The 15,000-nt window shown below is 40.4% G+C and overlaps 1 protein-coding gene across 1 annotated transcript in view; it reads left to right on the plus strand.

Moving 5' to 3' along the window:
* Positions 1 to 15,000, plus strand: part of LOC101848432 — a gene marked incomplete in the record, with an annotated part of 130,938 nt that overhangs the window by 113,399 nt on the left and 2,539 nt on the right. Inside the window, 11 exon segments of the mRNA XM_005098227.3 lie at positions 310 to 376; positions 2,057 to 2,158; positions 2,967 to 3,053; positions 4,217 to 4,426; positions 5,360 to 5,534; positions 6,272 to 6,441; positions 7,639 to 7,873; positions 8,238 to 8,401; positions 8,750 to 8,875; positions 9,281 to 9,386; positions 10,910 to 15,000. The exon segment at positions 10,910 to 15,000 is cut by the window's right edge and continues 2,539 nt beyond it. Of these exon segments, the coding sequence (XP_005098284.2) occupies positions 310 to 376; positions 2,057 to 2,158; positions 2,967 to 3,053; positions 4,217 to 4,426; positions 5,360 to 5,534; positions 6,272 to 6,441; positions 7,639 to 7,873; positions 8,238 to 8,401; positions 8,750 to 8,875; positions 9,281 to 9,386; positions 10,910 to 13,053 (3,586 nt within the window).

A 15,000-nucleotide genomic window follows, 5' to 3' on the forward strand; every position in this document is an offset into this window, starting at 1 on the left:
AGAGGGGGGGGGGAGTTTATGCATGAAAGACAGAGTGAGTGAATGAATGAGCATGTGTGCATTTTACTCAATCTTGTTTTTTTTGTGCAAGTGCCTCAGATTGCAGTTGCTTGAGAGAGAGAGAAGAGTCTAGAGAGAATCTATTTTGTTTTTAAGATTCCTTATTTTCATTTCTCTTATATTTAAGACATTTTTTAAGAGGATGTCTTCCGTTAGGTCTTACTTCATTTCCCATTCCCATATTATTTGTGAAAAGTGACGCTGTTTCATAATGTATTAAATTTATTCCCATGTTTTTCAAATATCCAGGCAAGGTGGTGGTGGTCCTGTCAGGCATCAAAGCTCTGTTAAACTCAACAAGTTCTTTGGAGAAACTGTGAGTAACATATTCCTAAAAGCTGCTTGTTTGATCAGTCAGTCGCGTAAAATTAGACCTTAAAAAATGAATGTTGACGGAGAGCTAGCTAAAGGTGACTGTATCCAAAGTTCATGATTGAGAAAGTGAATTTTTATGACAGGATGTGAATAGAAACAGGCAGTACTTGGGTTGTTGAGCGAAGTTTACTGAAATGTGGAGTGAATGTCTCAGTTTTTGCTATTTTGGGGATTTTGGCGAGAATTAACACTATGAACTGTGACTCTCAGTAGATGATACAGGAAATTGGGCAGTTGTAGACTTTATGTTCTTCTTCAGTTTTTTTTGTTGCTTACATTTCAAAGTACGAGGGGTGTTCAATACGTCTTTACACTATGAAGGAACTGTCATGTAACAATGAAACTTTGAGAATGGGATTTCTATCTATCCTGAACACTGTAAGTGGGGATCTGAGAAAATTCGAACAGTGAGAATTTGACTGCATTTTCAGTGAATATAGTTCTTGAATTCCAAAAGATAGTGTCATGTTCAATGGAAACGATGTTTTCAATGAAATCTTTTTAATATCGATCTATAATAAAATGTATTTATTTACAAGGAAAATCACCAGCAACAATTTTTGAGGAAATGTTAAGCATTTTCCTTGGTGAGTGCCCACCTTATGAAACTTAAATGTTGGACACGGAAGTTTACACCAAACTGTCTTCATTCTCCATCTCCATCACCAGAGAAGGCAAAGGTGGAACTTTTAAGTGAAAAGTTTATGCTTTTCTGATTTTGAGACACCGAGGGAATCATCTTTACAGATTACTTAGTAAATGGGCATACAGTCACTGGGGACCATTATTCAGCGTTGTCGATGAAACCATGATCTGTCTTGGACTAGTAAAGCTTAAAGATGATGGAACCTGTGGAAAAAATCATGCTGCACAACAATGTTCTAGTGAACAGAGTGGTGAAGGCAACTCAGACAGCAAAGCAGTGTTGCTACAAAAGTCTCCCTCAGCCACCCTATTCACTGGATACAGCACCCTCTGATTTTTTTCTGCTTCTCAAATCTGGGGGAAAAAAAACCTCTCAGTCTCAGAGGACAGCATCTCCGTAGTGATGAAGATGCTATATCTGCAGTGCAGGAATGATTTCATTCGCATTTGAAGTCATATTATTCTAAGAACTTTTGAAAGTCAAACAGAAGGCAAAAGTGTGCCAATTTACAATGTGACTATCTTGAGAATAAGCATTGTGTGCGCCAAATTTAAACTTTCTAGCTTGTTTCTTTCATATTCAGGGTACAGATTTATTGAACGCAACTCGTACAGTCAAACTTGCTCAGACGGCCACCTGTATAAGGCAACCGCCTGTACAGTGGCCTTTTACCATATTTCCCTATGTGCTTTTTTAATATTGTAAGGACACTTTGTAAAACAGCCCCCTTATTCTTTGACCATGGGTGGCTGTCTTAGACAATTTCAACTGTATTCAAGTGTTTTAAAAATATTGTCTTTCATTCATATTTATGTTGATGCTATTGTTTGTGCTCAGTTTAGAAACGTTTAACATGAAATTTGTGAAGACAATGATAGAACATATTTGCGGCTATGTTGGATTTCAATGTGTTCATGTCAGACTGTTGTAGCTTTATGCCTGAAGTTTTCCTTTCTTTTTTCGCTATTTGTCCAGATACCTGAAGGTGTTGAGGTCAAGACCACAGAGATGGAAGATTTCCCACAGCTCATCAAGAAAGGACTTCTTTCTTGTAAAATCTCAGTCGTTGAGGGAAAGGTAAGCTGCATAGTCATGGCCTGTGCTGTTACACAATGCTGGATGTTTCTTGTCGGGTCAGGACACGTGAAACACTACTTCATTCCTTCTTAGCTGTGAACCTTCTTCACATGCTAGTTCTTTAAGACCAGACAATGTCAGAAAAAATAGTTCTGCAAAAAAAAAAAAAAGTGCTCCTTCCTACTTTTACTGTACAACATTGTGCATTAAGCACTTTCTCAGTGGAGATGTGCTATATAAATATAGTTTATTATTATTATGATTTTTGTTATGGTTATTATTATCATTTTCATTACTATTATCTAGTTTTGGTATTTCTTTCCATTGTGCAGCTGAAGCTTTTGTATGTATCATATCTAAGAAAATTTTCTCACATTGCAAAAAATTTATTGGTCCCGTTTCTTTCCTTTTGCTTATAAAGAAGTGCGGGAACATTTCATAAAATGGGTCAGTTCTGTCACAAACTTTGTCCTTTTACTCATATAACTTATGTGAATTGGCAGGTGAAAAGTCTCCGGCTTATGGTCCCCAATACAGGGAAACTGGCCTGGGTCTTGTGCATCTGGCCCAGGGGGACATTGTTTAGAGGAGGGCATGTGAAAAGTAAAGTTCAACAGTATGCCTAATATGAGTGCAAGTCGTCTTTGACTTTGTATTATTTTCTCCATTTCTTTGAGGACATGCGTGTAATTCATTGAAATGCTGAGCTTTGATGTTTTAATTAAAAAATGAAGTTGACTTCTGTAAGAATGGTTCCATTTTTCTGTTGTTTGTCTCTCAACACCTTTGATTTCTCTTTCGTCCCCAGAAATGCAGTGACCGGTCATGGAAGCCAGTATTTGCAGTATTAAGACAGAACGAGCTGTACCTTACCAAAGACAGGGAAAGTAGTTCGGTGAGTGTTTCTGACATTTCTTTATCCTTGGTCTGCTGGTGTAACATATTTTATTTGATCCCAATCTCTGTAATCAAATTTCGGAATAACGCCTTTTTAAAATGGTTATGCTGACAAAAAAGCCTGTTTATCTTGAAACTGCTGTGAATAAGAAAAAGGCGTTTCGTCAGCTTACGGTAGACATGTCTGTTGACTTAATGATATCAAGGCTCCTCGTTGAAATTTCTTGAGTCATATAACTTACTTACTGGGTACTCGTTCGATGAACGGACTAAAAAAAATCGATCGTCAAGTCATTTTGGAATCAGTGTGCACTGGTTGTGAATGGAAGCCTCACTTATTTACAATGGCGTCTTAGAAGACAGACTTTCCGAAGATTAGACCTAAACGAAACTAATGGAAAACTGAAAATTAAACTACAGTGACTTCAGACTCTTTAATATAACTGTACACCCTTTAAATGATTCTGAACCACTGTTAATTTTTTCATATTGGAAAGTTAAATGTTTCGAAAGTTTTAGGCGACCAAAGTGATGAACTTTTACAAATATAATATAATAATATAGATTAAGACTGAGGTCTAATTAAGTCATCTGTGGTGTGTAGCACTATGGCATTTTGTCTCCTGTAGCAGAATACTGAAGTTCTATTCCTGAGTGAAGAAGTTTTTTTTTTGTCGAGTGTCTCCGTCTGCCTCTTGGTGTGCTGTATCCCTCTCAGCTCTGGTAGGCCCTGACTGGGAGGGTTGAAGCAGCCTGCCTCCTTAATGATTTAAATTGTGTCAGTTGGGGCATAAACTCACTTGTATCATACATCTATCGTCCTTATCTCCCCTCCTTTTTTATGTTTGTTACTCTCTTGTAACACCTCTAATCTTCTGGCGCTCATATGACCTTATACAGTTGCGAGCGCCGTAAAACCTCTACTAAAAAAACCTCACTTGAGCCTATTATTGTGTATTAATTGTTCAATGTACCACAAAACTGTTAGGCTGCAATGGTTGTTGGGGGAAAAATAGCTCAGGCTCAAGTGAGTTAAGGCATCTACTATTACTGTAACATCTGATAAAATCAGACGTTTTGAGAATTGCTTTAGTGTGCTGACTTTTCTGGATTCATCTTTTTCCATGTAAGAATTATGTTTGTCCTTCTTTTTCTTCTCAGACCTCCAGCAATTTTGAAGACCAGCACATCCCGCTCAGGTCATGCATGGTGGAGATTGCTCACGATTATGCGAAGAAGAAGAAAAATGTGTTCCGGTTCACCAGCCACCAGGAGTGTGAGTACTTGTTCCAGACAGAGGACAAGGGCACCATGCTCATCTGGATACAAGCCATCAAGTCCATTAATGAGCCAGAAAAGGCAGAGAAAATGGTGAGTCTCATATCTCCCAATGTGCTGTGCTTGGATTCTTCCATCATGGGGTTTATTTTAGTCCTTCTCTGTATAATCTTTGGTTTTCCCTCTTCCTTGTTCAGTCTCTGGGGTTTTTATTTCCTTGTTCTTCTCTGTTCGTCCCTTTATGTTTAAGTCCTTTTCAATCCAATCTTTGAGAGATTTAAGCTCTTCTCTGTACCAGCTTCGTGTCCTATACTTGCACTTTTTATTTCCTTGTCTAGTCCAGGATTTTTAACTCTCTCTCTCTCGCTCTCTCTCTCTCTGTCTGTCTGTCTGTCTGTCTCTCTGTCTCTGTCTCTCTCTCTGTCTCTCTCTCTCTCTCTCTCTCTCTCTCTCTCTCTCTCTCTCTCTCTCTTCCCCCCCCCCCCCACACCCCCCAATCTACCATTTCTGTATTATTTTACTGATGATTGTAGCAAACTCACCATACATTGCTATTCAGAAACAAGAACAGCTGTCTTTGAAGATTTTCCTGAGTGGGTGGTTGGTGGACGCTCTGGTGTGATCTGCTCCTTCTTTCCTATTAAAAAAATCTATCGTCTCTATCTCCTCTCCTTCTTTTTTGTGTTTGTTACTCTGTTGTAACACCTCTAATTCTCTTCACTTATATGGATTTCATATATTCCAAGCTGTTTACATTTTGAGCAAAATATTGTTCCCTACTGGTTGTACCTAGTCCCTCATGACTTCTTTATACCCAATATAATTAACTTGTGAAGTGTTAAGTCTTGGTGAGTGGTTGAAGGAAGTCACTGGTAGTTCCTCCTTGTTTACTTTCTTCTCTCTTTGTTTTTCTTACTGCCTGCACAGTGTTTTCCACAGCATGAAATGTTTGTTATTGTATTGATGTGGTTTTTTACTTTATCCCAAAACTCTGTGCTAAATCTTTTGTTTTGTTTTGTCCACTAGGATGCTCTCATCGCCAGCGAGCAGGCTGTGCCTAGCAACAAGATGTCGCCACAGCTCGGGGGACAGAAGGGGGGCAGGAAACTCTCAGCGGCTCTCTCCATCAAGGCAAAGCTGGCCACCTCTCCGAGCATGAGACGGAAGAAATCCAATGCCTCCGAGAAGGAAAAAGAAAAAGGTTATTGTTTAGAAAAGAGCTTAAAAAAAAAAATGCCTTAACTTTGTGTGTTGGATGGTGAAGGGGAGGCCTAGCCTAACCAGAGAGAAATTGTAGGAGGCTTGTCAAGTGGTCTCCTTGAACTCCCTGTGGTCATAGAATTTTGTGTATTTCAGTGCTTTTAGGTTTTAATAATAATTCCTTGTTTATTAATGCTTTCTGTTGTGCGTTCATTCTTCTCTGTCTGCCCGTTCTTCCTCTTGTTATGTGTTTACATTTTCAAATTGATGGGTATGTCTATCCCTCCTTTCTTTTATTCTTTAAAGTGAGTGGTTGAGAGGACAAGTTCTTTACTGTTGCACGAGAAAGTGCGAGTTTTATTTCCAAACGAGGAAAGTCATTTATCTAGTGTCTGTGTCTGCCTATCTGGGTTAGCTCTGACAGGCAGGATTAAAGCAGTCTTATTTGCTATGATCTACATTGTGTTACAGTTACTGTTGAACTTATCTAAGACAGTCACCATTGTTGAGGAGAAAAGTGGTTGTCTTAAATGGGTGGAAGTTTTACACAGTTCATTATAATATAAAAACAGGCGGGGGAAGAGATGGATAGAAAGTGGCCTTCGGTACGTGGGGTTTTCTTACGCGTAGAAGGCGGTGAGACTGGGTTCGAATGTCATTTTTAAAAATTGATATATAAGTGTTATATTGTCAGTGTGGACCTTTTTAACGTAATAAAAAAATTTCACACCTCCTCAGGTGAAGATAACCTGAAAAAGGGCTGGAAAGGTCGCATCCCAATGATGAAGAGTCTGAAAAAGTCGAGTGAAGATTCGAGTGCCTTGACGCTGGTGGAGCCTTATGTAGACAATGACAACATGCAGTTTGGAGTCCCTCTGGAAGATTGTTTCTCCTCCCCACACAACGAGGTAAATTTAGTTTCTTAATTTAGAATCGTATACAAGCTGTCTATGTTCTCTAACGAATCAAAAAGTAACAATATTAAGCCTGTAGGGGGGGCATCAAAGTGCACCTTCTTGGGTGAAAAATGTATAGGCCTCCAACATATTATTATGAAAAGGGGGGGTGGTGGTGTCATCTCGATGGAATGAAAGAGTGTGTTGGTTGCTTGTTAGGGGTTTAATGTCGCTGTAAAGGCAAGATGCTGTACTATAGACAGCTTTATTTTCGAGAGTATTTTAATTTCGCAAAAGTAAACTTAATAGCTTGCGAAAATAAAGTGTGAGCACTGTGGAAGCAGCAATGTCGACTCGTTTCCATGTTAGAGCAAGCGAGCTATGTTTAGGTTCTCTACTAACATTAGAGAACGTAGACAGCTTATATATGTTCTCTAACGTTAAAGAACATAGACACTACCTTTTAAAAATCAGGACAGAACACGGACAGCTTTTGATGTTTGTGTGTCCATTTTGTTGAAAATACCTGGGTGATGACTGTTTTTCAGTTTTTTAATGACTACTACCTTCTGTTATTTTCATTTGGATGAAGTGCTCCTTCTCTTCTTCTTCCCCACTGTATTTCATATTCAGACAGGTTTTCTAGTTTTTTCTCCACTCATTGTAACCCACATGGTATGGATGTACATCTCTATATCTCAAGCAAAGAGGTGTATGATTTATGAGCACACTGATAGCTCAGTTGGTATTTTGCTGGGTTTTGCTATGGTGCAGATGACTTGTGTTCGAATCCCAAATGAGGAGTTCTTGAATCTGAGTTTTAGTGGAGTGTAATAACTCTTCAAGTATCTAGCTAGGTCCAAAAGGAGATGGGTCTTGAATTTGGAGATACGTTGTCTTTGATAAGCCTTACCTTGTTAAAAGGAATGTTTTTTCCGAGATAAAGCAAGCAGTTTATATTCTTCAAGTACTTTAGTTTTAGTTTTTGTAAGAGTTTTACGGAAGTTGCAACACATACAAGTGCCGAAGAATAGATGTGTCACAAGAGAGTAACATACACAAAAAGGGAGGAGAAGAGACAAGGATGATAGATGTTTTATAGGAAAGAAGGAGAAAACCACACCAGAGCACCCACCAACCACCCACTTTCGAGTACTTTGAAAGGGGCAATCAACCCACAGTATATGAATCAATTTGTGTTTGTTTCAGTATGTTCCCCTCATTGTGGAGTTGTGTACCAGCATTGTGGAGGCTCGTGGTCTGGAGGTGGTTGGCGTCTACAGAGTGCCCGGCAACTCAGCGGCCGTCAACGCCCTCACTGAGGAATTCAATCGAGGCATCGACAATGTCAACATCGACAACGAGAAACTGCTGGACATCAATGTCATCAGCAGTCTGCTCAAGTCGTTCTTCCGCAAGCTGCCCGAGCCTCTAGTGCCCTCAGGTATGCTACCCCGTTTGCTGGTGTGAGTTTGTGTTGTTTCCATATCTAGTAATGTTAATTACAATCAAAGCAATTTTTGTTTCATGGTGATCATGGTTATATAGTACTTACAAAGTGAACATTCTTTTTTAAGATGATGAGGATGGTTGTACTTAAAAAAAAGTTTTTAAGGATCCTCTTTTTAAAAAATGCTCGCCATTATGTATTATTGCAGATTGCTTGTGTGCTCCAAAATGAGGAATTGAGATTTTGACGTCTGATTTATATTTTCTTTATGTTTTGATTTTTAGATGATTGATTATATCATTAAATTTGTTGGATTTTTACAGTGAACCCTATGTCCACAACTCTATTGGTATTTCAGAGTCCTATGATGCCTTTATTGAAGCCAGCCGAAATCCAGATGAAGACAAAAGGAAACTGAAACTGAAGCGATTACTGCATCTTCTCCCCACCCACCACAATGAAACATTCAAACATGTGGCTGTACATTTGAACAAGGTTGCAACATATGGCAATATCAATAAGGTAAGAACTTTGTGTGCTTTGATGTCTAAGAGATTTTTAAAAAAGATATCCTTTGAAATTGTGATAGAGTTCAAATACCTATTATCAAGATTAGTCTGGTTTGATACAATTCTTGACATTGTAAATTGGCCTAACGTAAAAGGAAGTATTTGAATTAATTACCTAATGCCCTTAAGTAAGGTTTTTGAGTAATGTTTTGTATGTCTTGTACAAGTATTTTTTCTTTTTTTTTAATAGTAGAGGGTTTTACAGCACTCGCAACTGCATAAGGTCATATGAGCGCCTTTTGTCGTTTTGTCTTGTATTTGCATCATCATTTTATTTCTCTTTTATTCACTTTCTATGCAGATGGATGCAAAAAATCTAGCCATTATGTTTGGACCCACGCTGGTGAGGAAGAAAGGCGATGACACAGTGTCTCTGGTCACTGATATGTCTGATCAGTGCCGGATTGTGGAGAGCATCATATTGCATGTGAGTGGTACTCTTTTATTTTTGCATCTGTGCAAATAGTACACTATTTACTGCACCCAAACCTCTGTATCAGTTTTTTTTAAAAATCTGTCAATTTTGCTTTTTCCATACGCAGAATAATCATTATTGTATTCATGAGGTTCTTTGTAGTCAAACTGAACAAAAAAAAGGCTAATAAGTGGGTGGTCACTTGGGGGGGGGGGTTGTTGTGTCCTGAACAAGATACATTATCATGATACTACACTGTATAGTCTTACTTTTTCAACTCTAAGTGACTGTCATTGTGTCAGTGTGTTTCTCTTTAGTCAAAGAAGCTTTGCAGTATAAACGTAATCTCCCTTTGGGTATATCAATAAAGTTGTTTTCTTTTCTGTTCTTAAGATTGCTTTTCAATTTGTTTTCTAGCACGAGTGGTTCTTCAGTCCGTGGGATCAGGACAACTACATCCCCATGGAGACTTCGGTGGAGACTGTGACAGTGGATGAGAATCATGGATACAGAGATGACGATGGTCAGTGAACAGTTTCCACTCTTTGATCTTACTGAAATAGTGAAGATATTTATTTTATTACTTCCCTTGTACTGGTTGTCAACTCAGAGGGAGTCAGCTTTTTTTTTGTGCTTGTTCCTGGTGAAAAGTTGCAATTGTCAAACCTCTCTGAGTGATGCCTTACTTCTCGTGTTCTGTCTTCCTCCTGTTGACTCTTTAGCCATGTGCTCACTACAGTCAAACCTGTGTAAAATGGCCACCCATTGTCAAGGAGAAAAGTGGGCATATAACACAGGTGGCCATCTTAGGCAGGACTGATCAAAATGAAGAAAGCAATTTAATCATACTCTTCCGAGGTTCAAACCAGGGCTGATCTTAGGCTTTTGTCTTTTGAAAGGGGGGGGGGGGGGGGGGTGTGTAAGGTTTTTTGTGTTTATTTTTTTTTTGGTTAACTTGATTTTGTGTAAGGGTAAAATAAACTAAATGTTATGTAAGTAAGACGATGAAGACTGAGTGCCATGGTAAAACAAACACACTGGTCACCACCACTCGGAGAACGAGTAAAGTAAAGCTTTTGTAGCAAGTTCACGTCAATGTTCATTGTTACTTTGTTACAGATTAAGTAAACGAAACAGTGACCGGTCACCTCACATACGATCTGTGCATGAGTTGTGGGTAGGGCTTGTAGGTTATGACGGATCATACTACCCTCACCCGCAGTTGAAAATTTATTGTTAGGTCCACCCTTTGGTCCAACTTGGGTAAACATTTATTGGAGGGACTAACAATAACAAAAAGTGAATGAAATATGACAGCCCATCCGCAGCATGAGGGGCTGATTGAAAATTTTCCAGTGGGTTGATAAAATAAGATGGTCGCGGCCGCGTCGGACAGGTGACCGTTTTACACAGTTAAATTATATATAGGAAAAAAAGGGGAAAATGGAAAATGTCCGTTTGTACATATGGCCGTCATGGCAGGTTTGCCTGTATTTGAGGTCACATTTTGTCTCTCAGATTTTGTGTAGACTGTTGCGAACTTTGGTGTCTTGATCTTAGATCTGTAATCAGATGCTGCTGTATAGAGGCTCGTGTGCTGTCTGTAAATTTCTAGGCGGAACTTTCAATGGAAACTGATCTTTATCTGCGTAAATCTTAATCTGAGATGTGAGAAAAAAGATTATTTATATTGCTTATAGTTCAGAAATTTGCTTCTAGTTGGTGGGAGGACACCACCAGCAGGTTTTGCTTCCTGAGTATCCCACTTTTGGCTCTGTCTGTCTTGCTCTTCTTCAGCACCAAATGACTTTCCTTATATTTTATTTTTTAATTAGAAATTATTTTTTTTGGTGGGTGGTTAGCACGTGCTCTGGTGTGGTTTGCTCTTTCTTTCCCTATCAAATATTTATTGTTTTTATCTCTCCTATTCCTTTTTTGTGTTTGTTACTTTCTTGTTGCACCTCTAATCTTTGGCACCTAAATGGCATTATTGTGTTGCAAGTGCTGTAAAACTCATACTTATTTTTCGTTTTTGTGTGTTTGCAGAAGAGGCAGACTCCGCTATCAGCACAAAGGAAATTATCTCTTCCATTGTGAGTGCAGCCAGCAAAAAGCTACGCAGCCGACAGCAGCAGAAGAGTCTGGATGGTTTGGACATAGTAGACGGCAGCAACAGCACGGCGAGCGCCAGCCCCGCCTTCAACGAGAGGAACATAGATGATGCTGTGTACCTCGCATCTCTCACCAAGTCCCTTTCTTCAGTGGTGTCTTCCCGCAGCGGATCTGACGAGTACATAGGCAGCAAAACATCTTCTCCAGCAATTCACCGTTTCCACGAAATGCATCCTACGGCACCCATCGCTAATTCTGAACCAGATTTCCCCGATCTGGAATATGCCGACGCGGGCAGTCCATCTTCCTTAGGTTACGTTCGCCGGCTTTCTGAAGATTCTTTGGCAGATAAGAACGACGAACTGGAGATTTCCCATGGTATCCCCACCAGCATGAGCCGCGACGCCATTCATAACACGTTGAAAAGGATAGGCAACGATGTCAGCGTGTTGTTGCAGACTTTCGAACAGAAGCAGAACAAGGAGAGGGAGAGAAGGAGGAGGGAGCAGGAGAGAATCGAGCAAGAGCATCAGCGAACACAGCTGGAGTTGGAGCAAGAAGAGCGGCACAGTGTGGAAGACTGGCTGGCTATCAAGGGCGGCATGGTACCCTCACGAATGCCTGATCTCGTCAGCAGTTCCTACATTGGTGAAACATTTCCTTACGATCATGGTTGTCACATGGGCAGTGCAATCCCCGCTATTCGCAGAACTGATGCGAATGGTGTTGAATACAGTATTGAGAGAAGTGGAAAAAAATTGAAGACTCCATCAGGCCCTATGGTGGCAAGTGTTCCGCCCTCTGTTCTCATTACTGGGCCTGGGGGTTGTGAGCGTATGGTGGGACCTCAAGAAGTTGTGACTCTTCAGGCAAGAGCTCAGCCTCATGAAATGAAAAGTGTTAGTTCCTCTTCAATGGTCCCGAGCCAAATGAGACATAGGGATGCCCAGGCAAAAGCCGCATTTCTTGGTCTAGGTGTGGACAGGTATGTTCCACGATCAGGCTCAATACGGCACAGCCTTGGTCGACGTCATGGCTCCCTGGATTCTCTGATCGACTTCTTAGACCGCCAGGAAAAGAGAGCTTCATGGGCATCCTCCGACTCTGAGGATGGCTCAGACCTCCTCACCAGCATCACCACCACGTTTGATCAGAAACTGCAAATCCTCCTCAACCCCAAGTATAAGCTTACAGGTGCCAGCAGGAAAACTTCGAAGGCAGAAGCCCCTGCCAGCAAAAGTGAAGCCAAAACTGAAGTTGACAGCAACAAGCATTTAGATCTCAGCAACAGGAGCAAACAGCTCAGCACTGCGGCTGCTACTGCTGACAGCTCCCTGCATGCCCTTACAGCAGCGGCAATAGTGGACTCTGATGGGTCTTTTAGGGATCCCAGCCTTCACAGGTCGGCCAAGTCTGACCCGAAAATCGGCATCGCCTCGCGCTTTGAGAGAGTCACAGACAGCAGCCGTGCTGCTTCCTCCTCCCCTGTGACTGTGCCCAACGTCCACTTTGAACTGGGTCCCTCTGGGAACCCACAGCGGCGAACACAGCTACCAGACTTCAGGTCTTTCTTAGGCAAAACTTCTGGTCAGTCCAGAGACGGAGGGTCTGTTGTTTTGACCCAGCCCAAGAAACTGGAAGGTAGCAAGCACTCCTCCTCCTCCAGGGGTGCACGACCAATATCGAAATCTGAAAAAACAGAGAGGAACTCCAATCTAGCCAGACTATCGAAGGGAGAGGATAGTTTTGATCTCAGCGGGAAAGATGGGGGAGATGGGCAAGGGGAGAGAATAAGGAAGAATGAGAGACGGCATCGCCAAAGGAGGCATACAGTTGGGGGGACAGAGGACCTGGAGCATGTGACGGCGATGGCAGATATCTGTGGTCGCCACATGGCAGCGGGGGGTGATAGCAAGGAGTTGAGACTCTCAGCCTGGGAGCAGTTACAGCCTGTTGTCAAAGATGGCAGTTCAGCGGGAGATCGCAACATGCAAGCTTGGATACAGAGAGAGAGACTAAGGGGCAGCACTCCTGACTTGACCTTACAGGACAACAGTGCAATAGAAGTGAGGAAATGAAAACCGTATTCATTTGTGTTTTCTCCCCATTGGCACCTCTCCCCTCATCCCTCCCTCAGATGGCCTTCAAAGAAATGCACAAACGCATGTTGTGTATATGTTTAGTTTAAATGTTTGAAACAAAAGATTGTTTTAGAGAAGTTAAGAGAGTATTTTTCACATAAAGGTTTTGTACACAGGAGCAATTAGCTTTGCTTTGCTTCAAATTTTGTTTAAAAATCATGCACACAGCAAATTTTGGACTTTACGTGAAAGTTTAGCAAATGAAATGTTATAAATCTTGATTCTGAATTTTTCTTAAAACATGAACTTTTTGTTTCTAGGTGTTGTTTAACACTTAATTCCCCCTTATTTTTGTCCTCTGTTACATAACCTGGTTCTCAAATGTTAACAAAGGTCTTCAGGTTATAAATTAGACCATTAAATCACTAAAATACCTTAAGCAACACTTTTCTGAAAATATAAAATATTCCTAAGTCCTGTAACTTGGGATTGTCATCAGTTAAAATGTGTCCATGGGTTTGTTTTTGCCTATAAATACTGTCTGTTAGCATAAGTGGATAGGAAATGTGGATGGAAAAGAGCTGAATGGGGGAATTAAGTGCTAAACACTTGCATCAATGTTGCAAAGTATTTGATTGAGTGGAGGAAAGGTATTATTTAACAAGTTGCTTCATATGAAATTTCAGCTTTTTATCTTGTGTAAGTTCTAAAGAATGTTTAACCATCTAATAGTTTGATGATTAGAGAGTCTACGTCAAATATTCAACACTTCTGCAGAATTGCTGTCGCTGCTGTCTGTTTGCTGTAAATTTAGTTTCTATTCTCTGATTTAATTTAAAGCTGTTCTGTGCCCCTGGAGTATAGCTCACAACTGAGATAAGTGCAAAGCCATGTTCCACACATATCAATACGTTTTTATCATTTTTGGTTGTGTGCAGACGTATGTGGTGATGAAAGTCTAAATCTGTGTATGTGGAGATTAATATTTGCCCTCAAACTGTATATAGGTATGGTGAGAGAACAACATCATCTAGTCTACTGTAGTGGGAAATATTTTTGTTGTTATGTCCTGTCCATTTCTGATTGCTGTATTCATCACGTGTGTGAGAACCACAGCGATCTTGTTTCTCCCAACTTCATTGGGCACTATAAAAAGTAGGGGACATTAAGAGGAATTGGGGAGTCAGGAGAGGGAAAGCATCACCAGCTTATTTAGTTGGCTCCCCTAGAGAGGCATATGTTTAGTTGTTGTTGTTTTTTTGTCAGTTGTAAGGACTAGCTGCTCATAAAGGATTTATTGTTGTGGGAGCATTTCTGTTCTGTGCCAGACACCAGTTTGCATTTAAAATAAAAGTGAAAAGACGTTTGCATTGTCTCAGTTGAGAACATTGAAGCTCAGACCAACTCTCTCTCAACAGAATGTTGTTTTTTTTACTTGTAGTCCGGCTTCAGAAATGCAAAACAGAAATTTCGTTGAACTGTGCCGCTACCACAGTGTATTTTGAGACAGTTCACTGACTAAGATCTTCTTGTCTCATCCTAAGAAATCTTCTCTTGGGCTTGCATGTTGTATACTCGGAACTTTTCGTATTGTTGTTTCGCAGTTTTCGAGGCGTCATGCTCAAGAGAAATCATGGCACAGTTTGTTTTCCAAATGGAAAAGTGAAGATAATTCATCAAATGATATTAAATACATGTCAGTTGCTTGTCTAGTCTGTTTTTGTGTTAATACATTGAATTTCTAACCATGTTTTCTAAAATGAGTGAATTTTAGCGGGTTTACTACAATATTGCAGTACTGAGTTTCATTTGTATGTATACCATGACCTGGTTTTCTCATTCTAATGTTTGGTCATACCTGTGTGTGCATGTCTGAGCTCAGCAGTGTAGTGACAGTATTATTCCTGTCTGGCACAACAGCACCAAAATGCTCCAGCGGGAAAA

Source organism: Aplysia californica, unplaced genomic scaffold (genome assembly GCF_000002075.1).
Source record: "Aplysia californica isolate F4 #8 unplaced genomic scaffold, AplCal3.0 scaffold00175, whole genome shotgun sequence".
Classification (NCBI taxonomy): domain Eukaryota; kingdom Metazoa; phylum Mollusca; class Gastropoda; order Aplysiida; family Aplysiidae; genus Aplysia; species Aplysia californica.